The sequence below is a fragment of the Carassius carassius genome, chromosome 14 (assembly GCF_963082965.1).
Source record: "Carassius carassius chromosome 14, fCarCar2.1, whole genome shotgun sequence".
Lineage (NCBI taxonomy): Eukaryota > Metazoa > Chordata > Actinopteri > Cypriniformes > Cyprinidae > Carassius > Carassius carassius.
Genome location: NC_081768.1, coordinates 31319422 through 31333197, shown reverse-complemented (window position 1 = coordinate 31333197; position 13776 = coordinate 31319422). Strand labels below are relative to the sequence as shown.

At 39.2% G+C, this 13776-nt stretch overlaps 1 protein-coding gene across 1 annotated transcript; it reads left to right on the top strand.

Annotated features, from left to right (window-relative positions):
• Nucleotides 1-456: 456 nt before the first annotated feature.
• LOC132157495 (cytochrome c oxidase assembly protein COX15 homolog) lies at nucleotides 457-13416 on the top strand. The gene is made up of 9 exons (XM_059566856.1): nucleotides 457-665; nucleotides 2221-2384; nucleotides 3504-3626; nucleotides 3776-3962; nucleotides 7008-7175; nucleotides 7263-7344; nucleotides 9502-9656; nucleotides 9735-9848; nucleotides 12852-13416. Exons 1-9 carry the CDS (start codon nucleotides 600-602, stop codon nucleotides 12981-12983), a joined length of 1191 nt encoding a protein of 396 aa, XP_059422839.1. The 5' UTR covers nucleotides 457-599; the 3' UTR covers nucleotides 12984-13416.
• The last annotated feature ends 360 nt before the right edge of the window (nucleotides 13417-13776 follow it).

Sequence of the window (13776 nt, the reverse complement as noted above, 5' to 3'; positions counted from 1 at the left end):
CTTAGCCCTCACATCCAAAAACACACTTATTTGGGGACATTCTCAAACAAATCCTATGCATCGCTGCCGACGATTTCCCGAAGTGTTTATGGGCGAGGTCTTTCTCTCCTCTGGTCAATGTGTGTGCGCGGGCGCGCTTTTCCGAGAGAAATGCTCATATAAGGAGTTCACAATCATCTACATCATTAGATCCACGATCGAAAAAAAAACAGCCAAAACTTGTACCAACCCGAAAGTAAGATTTTCAGCACAGAAATTCTTTCTCATTCGTCCAAATTATTCTTATTTTTTTTTTTACTTTGGCCATGTTTAGCATGAGAATCCATCTCTTTAACACTGTGAACAACTCTGAATACACGAAACACCATTGTAGCCCCCCTTTAAGGAAAGCCTTTAGATGACACGTCCAGTACAGCAGGGTCATCTCATGTGCTACAGCAGGGGGCGCTGATTCTTAGGAGGAGGAAGCGGCCAACAAAACCAGAAGAAGAAGCAGCAGCAGCCGAAGAAGAGCATGGGTAGTTATGTATGTTGGTTACGTGACTAGTAATTTCATAATAATTTCATAAAAAGAGAGGGTTATCCGCGAGATTGAGATCATGGTGCTGCCAGTACTCAGACTTGCCTTGTCGTGTCGCTGTCAAACTGCGGGGAGAAATATACAGGTAAGACACGAATATTATAACAAGCGGTCAGTGTGTGGATATAATGTCATCTTCCGCTAACACACATGTGCTCTATCAGTGTGCAGCATTCATTGTAAAGAGCGTATGGCTGCGTGGTTTGTACTGCAGTTTCAGTTCCGGAGAGACCGTCCTGAATGAAATCATGTTACTCAGACTCTCCGGCGGTCATTAACTCCATATTAACACCCGAGAAGAGTCTAACGCGTTCATACACACACACACACACACACACACACACACACACACACACACACACACACACACACACACACACACACACACACACACACACAGTACAGACACATCCCCAACACCTGCACATTCACTCAGAGGTCGAGCCAGGGTCACAGCGAGATGAACACTTCCCACTATCTCCCATTATATGAATACAGTAACATACTTAATGAATTATTAAAAAACAACAGCACTACAATTCACTTAAATGTTGTTTTCCAGTTCCACTAGGCTCATAGTAACCACAAAGATTTACCACAGGTGACAATTTGTCAGTGCCTCCCTTTGTATTATTATAATTATTATTATTATTATAAAACTAGAATATTTACATTTACACAATAATGGATACAAAAGGCATGATATATTTACTTGTTTTCCGTACAACAAAATACATTACAATTTACACCGATCATATCTTGTTCAGAAGTTCAAACATGTTATATTTTTTGGCATAAATGAAGATTTGTGACCAGTATTTAAAATATGAATGCATATACAGTATTTGCAGAATTAAGATTTATCATAAAAACAGTTTTACGTGACAGATCTACAGCTGAGGTCATAAGTTGCAGAGTCTCCTGCAGTATGATTAATAGAAATGAATAAATGAGGAAACCTGTAAATTGCTGTTGTTTGTACAGTATTTAGAATGGCCATGAATAAGCTTTTTCACATGAGAGAAAATAATAACCAAATTTACTCCAATTAATCTCTTTGTGAGTCCTGCTACAACCCCTTTAATACAAACCCCAGATAAACCAGCCAAAGTGTGATACGAGACTCTTCAGTTATGTATTCAATCACATTGTTGCTGTTTTAGGAAGATACTTGCAGAAATTAGCTAATTACAAATACTTCAAAATGTACAAATCAAAGCTCACATGGTTTTTAAAAAGTTATGATGTATGATACATTTTTATCCTGTGATCAGGAATATATATATATATATATATATATATATATATATATATATATATATATATATATTATAAGTGCATCTGGTCATTCCTAATAAAATCATTAATATTTAATGAACTCACCTGTTGACAGTTCAGCCATAATTTAAGGGTTGTTACAGTAATGTCAGTTTTGTAAATAGTCGGTTGAGTGGTCAGTGGATGTAAATATGTGGAACCAAAAATTGGATCGGTGTTAAAAGATCAGATCTGAATGCAGCACTGCAACACTTCAGTGATGAGGTCAGCTGAGCCTTTACTTATAGAGGTCACTTTACTGAACTCTGACGATCTGATGCTTCTGTTCACTGGAATCTGTGTTGGTTGTGGATGTGTTACAGCGAACCCCTTTGAGACAGTGGCTGCTGAGGAGAGGACAGACCACGGTGACGTCAGTCAGGACGGCTGCGATCCCAAACGCTGCGAGCGATCGAGTGCTGGGCCGCTGGCTGCTGGGCTGCAGTGGGCTGGTGCTGGGCGCCGTGGTCCTGGGGGGGGTCACCAGGTGAACACACACGCTCATCAATGCCTTAGAAAGTCACCTGCACGAAGTCAGCATGACTAGACAAAAATCTCACAGCGATTGTGTTTAGTCTTTTCTTATATTTAGTTGACTACGCAGTGTTTGGTGCAGACTTTTGGTAGTTGCCTGATGCAAGCAGACCAGAAAACCCCTCAGTTACTGCCACGGCTCGACATGAGGGGGGGGGTGGCATCCACTTGGTAAAAAAAAGGGCAAAAAGCAACCCCTCAGTAAAACCACCATCCCCTTTGGATTAATAATGTGTGTTATGCAAAACTTCTCATGCAAACCAAATGTTAAAAATATCTACTTAAGATAATTCACGAATAACGGCGATTGGCCAATCAGAACTCGGTTCGGTAACAAGCTGCGCACAAGTGGAGTCAAGTTTTAGTCATTTTTCGTGCAGAATGGTTAAAGCGCAACTTTTGAATTTCTTTAAAAAGAAGACTACAGAAAAGGTATGATTTTTCCTTCATTAGAATTTAAACACATCCCCTGACGTAATGTTATTGTGCTGTATGTGTGACAGAGGGATCGAGAGATGATAGGAGAGCTGACATTGAGTCATTGACTTTGCAGAAACCAAACAAAAACACGTCTCGAGAGTCCAAACGCAGGATAAAGCCTATTAGAATACAGCTAAAATAACCTTATAATTCAAGCAATTAAAGAAAAAATACCCATATCTGAGTTTTAATGCTTTAATGCAAGCACTGTATTTTTCTGAATATCAGAACTTTTTTTGAACGAATCAAGTGAGCCAGTGATTCAACCGTCCGTCCATTCAGATGGACACTTTCCCTGCGTCCCAATGTGCACACTATACAGCCAATCTGCCCTAAATAGTGTTGAAAATGACTAATATCACATAGAATTAAGGAATTCTTAATAAATTCTTAATAGAATTACAAATTAATAAAATCTCACAGAAGGATTTATTTCAAACACTCGACTGACGTTATGAACTCTATTGCCCCCCCGAGTATCTGTTCTGCCAGACCAATGCAGGAACACTTGTTATCTGCTTGAAATATGATCCTGGTCTCACTGCTGTCTAGACAAACTTTACACTCGCTGACTGATGCCTGTGTGTCTTAGATTGACGGAGTCCGGTCTGTCTATGGTTGACTGGCATTTAGTGAAAGAGATGAAGCCGCCGCGGACTCAAGCCGAGTGGGAAAACGAGTTCTCCAAGTACAAACAGTTCCCAGAGTTCAAAATGTGAGTATATTTCTCATCTTCTTATGTGAGCGGAAGTACAGGTATCTGAATATGTGCAGTGACATCGTGCAGGTATGATGCTACAACACGCTTAGTGTGATTGGTTACTTGGAAATTGCATTTATAAAGTGATGGTCTTTTTTCGGCAGTATGAATCATGACATGACTCTGACAGAGTTTAAGTTCATCTTCTACATGGAGTGGGGTCACCGCATGTGGGGCCGGCTGGTTGGATTAGCTTACATTCTTCCTACAGTGTATTTCTGGAAACGAGGATACTTCAGCCGCTCCCTGAAGCCTCGTGTTTTGGGTCTGTGTGGCTTTGTTGTCTTCCAGGTAATCAGTCATCATGCAATACAATGAAATCTCATCTCCACACATGTCCAACACAAAAAAAACAAACAATAAAAAACAAATACACTGTTTTTAGTGTAATATTAACTCTGTAGGGTAAATGCTTGTTTCAAGTTGATTTGGAAAGTCTCGAATAATTAACAATTTAAAAAATGTTTAATATTTTCTTCGGCTTTTCTACAGCTCAAGACTTTATCATTTTTGAATTTAGCGGGAAATATACCATACGTACCAAATACGTTTTCAAAAATCTTGCTAACGAATTTGCCGAAATTTATGCAAAAATGGACTAGGCTGTATCTTTGCAACGCTTTAGCAAATTTAGACCAAACTTGGTACGTTTTATACCAAGCATGACTTAAAGGGTTAGTTCACCCAAAAATCTAAATTATGTCATTAATAACTCACCCTCATGTCGTTCCAAACCAGTAAGACCTCCGTTCATCTTCTGAACACAGTTTAAGATATTTTAGATTTAGTCCGAGAGCTCTCAGTCCCTCCATTGAAGCTGTGTGTACGGTCTACTGTCCATGTCCAGAAAAGTAAGAAAAACATCATCAAAGTAGTCCATGTGACATCAGAGGGTCAGTTAGAATTTTTTGAAGCATCGAAAATACATTTGGTCCAAAAATAGCAAAAACTACCGTGTCTGTTGTGAGAGAGTTCAAAACAAAGCAGTTTGTGATATCCGGTTCACGAACGAATCATTCGATGTAACCGGATCTTTTTGAACCAGTTCACCAAATCGAACTGAATTGTTTTATACGGTTCGCGTCTTCCAATACGCATTAATCCACAAATGACTTAAGCTGTTAACTTTTTTAATGTGGCTGACACTCCCTCTGAGTTCAAACAAACCAATATCCCGGAGTAATTCATTTACTCATTTAGTGCACTGACTGAACTGCTGTGAGTAGAGAACTGAAGATGAACACCGAGCCGAGACAGATAACGAACAAAAGACTCATTCACGTTCACGAGTCAAGAACCGATTACATCAGTTTTCGGATCACCAGTAGTTCTTTTGGACAGTTCTATTCAATAAACCGGTCAATAAACTCAATAAATTCAACAAACCTTCACCGGTTCTTTTGCGCTCGACGTATCATTTGCGATGATTGCCCTTGATTCAAGCCTTCGGTTTACCTGGGCTCATAACATTAGCACAGAATCAGTTCAGAATCAATCACCAACAGAATCAGTTCGGTTCAGACGCTCTGTGTGTCGGTCTGCTTCCCGCTGAATCACACATGCGCAGTATCATCAGCTCCTCGGTTCTCGAATCAGACGCGTCTGACAGAAACGGTTCTTGACTCGAGAATGAGTCAATCTGTTGTACGTTATCTGACTCGGCTCGGTGTTCATCTTCAGTTCTCTCTTCACATCAGTTCAGTCAGTGTACTGTTTGAGTAAATGAATTACTCCGGGATATTGGTTTATTAGAACTCAGAGGGAGTGTCAGACACATTAAACAAGTTAACAGCTTAAGTCATTTGTGGATTAATGTGTATTGGAGACGCGAACCGTATAAAACGATTCAGTTCGATTTGGTGAACTGGTTCAAAAAGATCCGGTTACATCGAGTGATTCGTTCGTGAACCGGATATCATTGAACTGTTATGTTTTGAACTCTCTCACAACAGACACGGAAGAAAAGACAATGATGAATAAAGTAGTAGTTTTTGCTATTTTTGGACCAAAATGTATTTTTGATGCTTCAAAATATTCTAACTGTCCCTCTGATGTCACATGGACTACTTTGATGATGTTTTTCTTACCTTTCTGGACATGGACAGTAGACCGTACACACAGCTTCAATGGAGGGACTGAGAGCTCTCGGACTAAATCTAAAATATCTTAAACTGTGTTCAGAAGATGAATGGAGGTCTTACTGGTTTTGAACAACATGAGGGTGAGTTATTAATTACATTATTTTCATTTTTGGGTGAACCAACCCTTTAAGGGCACATGAGTAGCCTCGGCACAGCACCACCTACTGGTAAGAAAATATAAAAAAATTGAATTAAGAATTGAACGCCTCACTATTTTTCTCAGTAAATATATTTCTAAAGGTGCTGTTGACTTGAATTTGTCTGTAACAACCCAAGTAATCCAAAACAAACAAGTTCAGAAATTAAGTTCTGTATTATAATGTGGAGTGACACAGGGAAAAAGTATTGAACACATGAATAAAAAGGAAGATGCAAAAAGGCATGGACAGCCAAGACAGCAGCTGAAATCAACAGCACCTTCAGAAATATATTTACTGGGAAAAATGGTGGTGTGTTCAATACTTATTTTACCCACTGTATGTAGTAAAATACAGTATTTTGCAAACGCTTTAACTGTTTTAACTTACCTAAAGCTTTTTGATATACCAAACCAATTTCATAAAATGTGCTAACAAATTTTTTCAAAGTTAGTGCAAAAAAGGACATGAAGCTATATCTCCACAATGCTTTAGCAGATTCTGACCAACCTTGGTAAGTGTTACAACAAGGATGACCTGAGGGCACATAAGTAGTTTTGTCACAGCAAAAGATATAAAACATTGCCATTTCTGCTTATAACCTCTGACCAATTTGGCCAAAAAAGATTGGTTTCGTTAGATTCGGAACAGCACGCGGAATCGAACAGAATCCTATGTCTTGAATGAACAGATGTCTTTAACAGGGGTCTCCACCTCTGCTCCTGCAGAGCTACAATACTGCAGAGTTCAGCTTCAACCCTGACTTTGGACCTGGACAGGCCAATCAAGGTGTGTTGAAGCAGGGTTTGAACTTAAGTCTGCAGGAAGTTAGCTCTTCGTGAGCAGGGTTGGAGAACCCTGTGGCCTGTAGCAGAAAGCAGGTTTCAGTTTCTACCCAGGTAAGCTTGCGTTTAGATTGAGCAAACCCTGAGTTTCCCTCAACATGTCTTGATGTATATAGAACTACTTCTTTACAACCCCTCCCATCCTGTCACTAGTTTCAGTTAGTTCAGATTGTGCTGTGTAATTAAGATCTGTTAATGGATGCACATGCTCAGGGTCTTCTGGGATGGTACATGGTGAAGAGTGGTCTGGAGGAGAAACCCGAATCGTACGACATTCCCCGTGTCAGTCAGTACAGGCTGGCGGCTCATCTGGGCTCCGCTCTGCTGCTGTACTGCTCCAGTCTCTGGATGGGACTCACTCTCATGCTGCCTGCCAACAAGGTAAGCTGTGATTTCTGCTCTGCCTGCTGCTGTTTCAGGAGGTTTGGATGTGTTACAGATCAATCTTCTGTCTCTGCTCCACTGTAGATACCTGACAGCAGGAACTTTCTGCAGTTAAGGAGGTTTGCCAAGGTTACGGGCGGCCTGGTCTTCCTCACGGCTCTCTCTGGTATGAGCAAATGCATGACATGACTTGTGTGTTGTAGTGTTTATTATAAATGATTCTTTTAAAACCATATGCACAGGGGTTGTCAAGGGGACAATCAAGTTCACTCTTTCTTCCTCAGCAGCCTCTCACTCAAAAACAGAAACACTTTCTACGATCCAATCAAAAATGGCTTCTAATAACAGACTGAATACAAGAATACAAGTAAATATGCAAACCTGCTATTTTATGTAAACTGTGTTTTATGTCAAATGTATCGTTTGAATTATTGAAATGGATAGGGTTTCTAATTATTAAATGTAAATTGCAAATAATTTGAGTTTGTTACAAATATTAAATAATGTGGTAAAAATAATGACATAAAACAGCTACTGATCCATAGGCTGTTCAGGGGTGTTATTCTACCGGAAAAATCTGGAAATCCGGCTTTTCCGACCTGAAAATGATGCTCTCGTAAATCAAGAAAAAAAAAAAAAGTGGTCGGGGTGTAGGCGGTTGCGATGGGTCGGGTTTTGGTAAACATAATGATCGCTCACCGCTGTCAATGTTTTTTGTGCCTTTGAATCATGTCGTCATGTCATTCCAATAATTAATAGTAGTCCAATAATTTGTCACGATTGAAGTTCAAAGTGTACGCGCACCGTTCTGAATGCGCACACACCCGACCATCTACACGTGAACCGCTTCAGTTGATTGACGAAGACCGTGAACACGGGTGATTCATGTAAGCATATCCAATATATTGTCTTACATTTTTATATGCAGGTCTAGTAAATTTTAACCAATCTATTGATCACTTTTGTCATGATTCCATAACTTTAATGTTAAACGATTCTGGGCTAACTTAGCAAAGTAACGCCATGTTGGTTATTGCTTACTTCTAGCTAGAAAGTTTAGCAGCTTCTACAAGGCTCGAAATTGCCAACATTTTTGTCGCATATGGTCCTGAAATTTAATCTGTGCGACCTAAAAATATATTTGGGAGTAACGTTATGTGCGCGGAGCATATGAGCATATCTGTCCACTAATGACTCGTCCGATTTGCGAACTAATGACTCCTTTGAACCGATTCACTTTAATGAATGCTTAAATCTGATCTGGGTCGAGTTTCCCGATAACAATGTATCTTAGCTCTGAAGAGCGCTCTCAACGTGCAAGGTTATAAACGCTCGCCGCAATTCCACGTGCTTTTCCCAAAAACTTTACTTGACATGAACGCGTTCTACGTGCAACTTAAGAGTCGCTGTCCATTCGCGAAATTCGTGCTGAAATATAACCTATGGACTCGTATTCTGAACGTTCAACCTAATAATCGTCTTCTGTTGTGAATTAGCAATCATAGAAGTCTATAATAAAGCACTGACAAAATGGCTGAACAAAAACACAAGAAAAGATACCTTTCAAAAATATAGAGGCAAATAAAGATGTTATTTTTAATAGATGTAAAGGACACCATAGAAATAAGGAAAAACAAAACATCTGGGAGGACAAGAAATGCCCAATAAATGGCTAGTTTTCGTGCACGTCAGCAGCAAGTTATTGACAGATTTTTTGGATTTCATTCCTGTTTTGCCCAGTCTTTGAAGCATATTTCCCACATTACTCCTTTTATGATTTTTTTTGTTCAATCATTTAATTTAGATGTGTATTTAAATTGTTCTTCCCTTTTTTAATTATTTAATTTATGAATTCATTTAAACAAGTACAATATTTTGTATTAATTTATTATTATACTATATAAATTATGTCACTGTGTGCATGTGTGTGTGTGTGTGGGGGGGGGTAAGTGCACCGTATAGTTTCCTGCTTTGTTGTCCTTTGTCGATCACACCTATGCTATTGCTCTTTTTGCTCGCATGTAGAGTAATCAGCCATTCCTGTCATTTTTATTTTGTGACATGGAGGATATAACATGGGACACAATAATATAAATAATAAGGAACTCCCATGTAATGTTATTATAAAATATGTTAGTAGTGATACTGTACTAGTATCTATAAAGAACTGTTTACACGGAGGGAATGTTGACAAGGCTACATAACTTAAATTGAATTTAGATCTTTAGTCTGTAACTCACTGTATCAGGATCAGAGGAAAATATTTGTTAAGGCTGTTTGGTCTAATTTGACAGTCTGTGTAATTTTTCATGGTCTCTTACAGGTGCCTTTGTTGCTGGACTGGATGCGGGTTTGGTTTATAACTCTTTCCCAAAGATGGGCGAGCGCTGGATCCCTGATGATCTTCTGGCTTTTTCCCCTGCCATCAAGAACGTGTTTGAAAATCCCACAACGGTTCAGTTTGACCATCGCATTCTGGTTAGCACTGCTCCTGTCAGCTGAAATGTGTCTGCTCTAGCAGATGTGGTTTATCTGAGGTGTTTCATGTGTGTACAGGGCATCGGCTCACTGACAGCCATCACAGGACTCTACTTGTTCTCCAGACGGGTCCATCTGCCCAGACGGGCGAAGATCGCAATTGGCTGTCTCACAGCCATGGCCTATACACAAGTAAAAAGCCTAAAACTGCACCATAAATCGCACTACACACTCATTAGGAGTCCAGTCCTATTGTATTTTCATCCATTTTCTTCTTCTTCCTCTTCTAAAATTATTATTGACCAAAAAGTACTTTAATGTGCTATTGTGTTTGATCAGATTTTTTGTCTTTATTATTATTATGCCTGAAAAAAAAGAAAGGTTACCAAGATATAGCCTAAACAAATTAAATGGTCAGACATACATTTTTTTACTCATTTACCTATAGCTACTGAAAGCAGTGTCTAAATGAAATTTGACACATTGGAAATGCTTTGAGGAAACAACGAGTGAGAAATCATCATAGCTCTGCTTGCATAAGATCGAATAAATTGACAACTGACATGCATCTTCTTTGGTGCAAATGCTAACATATCTTTCAAATATCATAAATGAACAAAAATGGACACCTGTAGCCAATGAGATTTCAGCAGCTAGTTATGTTGTTGACATTGACATAAGTATTCAGACCCTTAATGTGCTATGACACTTAAAAAATTTAGCTTAGGTGCATCACATTTTTCTGGATCATCTTTGAGATGGTCCTACACACTGAATGGAGTCCATCCGTGGCAGTTTTTTGAGATGACAAAACCTGTCAATATAATAAACCAACCAAAAAATAAATAAATAAATAAATACAAGCCATGAGGTCACAGGTACTGCCTTCAGATCTCGGAGTCTGTATTGTGTCAAACAGGGGAAAGCCTACAAAAACTTCTGCCTCACTGAAGGTTCCCAAGAGAACAGTGGGATCCAAAAATCTTATTGGAAGATGTTTGGAACAACCAGAACTCTTCATAGAGCTGGTCACCCAGCCAAACTGAGCAGTAAGTATGGAGAGAGAGGCGAGGTAAGAACCTGATGATCAGTGTGGAGATAGGAGACTCACAGTAGGACTTCACTGATCTGAGGTCTATCGCCGCGTTTCCACCGCAGGAACTTTACCCAGGAACTAGGGACTTTGGACTGGTACTCGGTGTGTTTCCACCGCAGTAACCAGGAACTAAATAAAGTTCCGGGTAAAAAAAAATGCCCCTCAGAAAGTCCCTGCTGGCGAGGTGGTACTTTTTCAAAGTTCCTGAACTTTCGGGGGCGGGACTTGGGCGCTAAACATCCTGATTGGTTGAGTTCACACAGCATTGGTTGAGTTCAACCACCATTTATTAGGATCATTTTCAAAATATTACAGTTATTGTGTCATGAAATGTAATTTTAAAAGTATTTCAGGCGAGAATGTAGTTGTTTAAAACTCAAATCTGTGGTTTATTTATAAAGACAGCATCTATTTAAAAATGTGTTTCGCCGATCTCAGAGACGGTCAGCTCCACGCGATCAGCGAGAGCTCAGTCCTCATGTATCCGCCGAGAACAGCCTCACCTCGGCTAGACCTTCTGATATGTGCCGCTGGCTCTGATGTCTCTTTAGTGGTTAAACATAAAATATAATTCAGCTGCGGGGTAAATCTAACAGGTTTTCTTTGGTCTGTATTCAATTTATCTATATGTTAAAATGAAAATAAAAAAGGCAAATCTATATAATATTTCGTTTCATTGTAATGGCTGTATATATACACATATCCCTGAACTAAGTACATTTCTGCAGCTGTTATTATGTTTAAATGAAAAAGAAAGGAGGCAGTGGTATTTGATATCCTATTTCATTTTATTGTAAATATACAGAGAGGAAAATTGCAGTAGCCATGGTCATCTGACTGAAGTTATCAAGTACGCTGCAGATTTACCGGATTTGAGTCGTCGCGGACATCACACTCCCGAGTCGAATGCACAAAGTCTGAACTACCGAGGATGCAAGTCCAAAATCAGCGTACTTTGTATTGAGAAACGCTCGCAGACCTACGTCTCCGGTCTATTTGCCTAATCTTCCCGGTACTTTACACCGTGGTGGAAACGCAGAAAGCAACAGGTCTGGGGGGAAAAAGTTCCTGGTACAAATGTTCCGGGTAATTTCGGTGGAAACGAGACATATGTCAGATTGGCCAGACTGAAGCCTGTCCTCAGTCCATGCAAGCATTTAAGAAAAGCATCTGTGAGAAACAAGATTGTCTGGTCTGATGAACTGCATCCAATTATCATGTCTGCTAGGAAACCAGGCACAGCTTATGCACAATGTGATCCCATCGGTGGCAGCATCATGCTGTGCGAGTGTTTCATAGTGTCAGGGACTGGAAGGTTAAAAGGAAAGTGGAACAAAGCAAAATAGAGAGATATCAGACTGGACCAAAGGTTTAACTTCCAACAGGACAATCAGCACAGCCTAGACAACACAAGTGACTTAACAACGATTCCAGTACAGACTTGAACCCAACCAAACATCTCTGGAGGGATTTAAGAGTGGCTGTTCACCAACAATCCCCATCCAAACTGAGAGGATTTGCTGAGGAAAATCCCAAAATCCAGAAGTACAAAGCTTGTGGCATCATACCCAAAAAGGCTACAATCACTGCCAAAGGTGCTTCAACTGACTGAGTTATGGGCCTGAATGCTAATGTGATGTCTTCAGTACTCTCTGAAATACTCTCTGAACACACTATAGTCAAAGCGAGGCTGTGTACCAACCTTGGTGAGAACTGACCACAAGTGGCGTTGATATTTTTACTAATTACACCGCAGTTGCAGAGGCTTTTCTCAGAAGTTTTGTCTAAAGCTTCTCATAATTAATTGTATAAATTCACATTTTTTTTACATGAATAATGTAATAATTATTAATGTCGTAATTTTCTCAGTGTAATTAAATCTCAAATTCTTAATGTAATAAAGGTACAACATATGGATTAATGTGTGTTAAGGTGTGGTAAAAAGGGTCACTTTGAAAAATTAAAATAAATTGGACTGGTATCATCACAGTATTAGGTAGAACTATCTGGATTAATGCTATTACATTTTTATAAGCTGTGACTTTAACCTACAGAAAAAGTGGTGCTAATATAATGTGTTTTTCTGATGTCATTCTCAGGTGGTTTTGGGCATCAGTACGCTGCTGCTCTATGTCCCCACCTCGCTGGCAGCCACACATCAGTCCGGATCAGTGGCACTGCTCACCTTCGCCATCTGGGTCTTGGCTGAGCTGAGAAAGGTGGTTAAGTAAAGTGTATTCAGAGTTCATGCTATAATAATGCATAATTTAATAAATCATGCTTTAGGCACGTGAGCGACATCTTTTTTTTTTTTTCTTCTTTATAAGTGTGGGTTTATATGAAGTCCTTATAGGTGTATTTGTGAAATATATAGTGAAATGTTTAATTTCTTTTTTTAAACCTGTTTGATATATGCAAAAATGTGTTTTTACTGGATGACTGCTTATTTAAAATCAATAAAATTAGAATCTGTGTTTTCTGTTGACATTCATCTAGAGTAAGTGCATTTCATATATAATGTATATTATACATGTATATTATGGCTTGCTGAAAATAAGCAGCTTGAAACACAAGAATTGCACTTTTGATTTGTTGTCACGAGCAACATTACATTTATAGTGATTTAAATGAATAATTAAATAAAGTGATTTCCCTGAAAAAAAATCTATCTCACTTAAATGTTGGATCATGCATTGCATTTTTGTTTTGACCACAGTGTTTTTGTTGCACGACAGCTTACACACAGCGCAAGCCTGGTTTTGTGAGCTGTATGTGAGGTTCACACTTGTTTGCAGTGTGTCATTTAGTCCATGTGTGGTACAGAAGCAGCACAGACTGCTCCTGATCTGTGGCTGTTTACTTCAAACACAACATTTATACTTCTATTTTGATTTCAAACCCAAACATTGATACTGAAAGTGCCCAGTTCTGGTCCAGATTAAGAAAAACGGATCCGTGCCGGTATTTGCCCCTTTGTGCCAAAAGATGGACCAGATCTGGAACAGAACTTCCGATGTTCATATT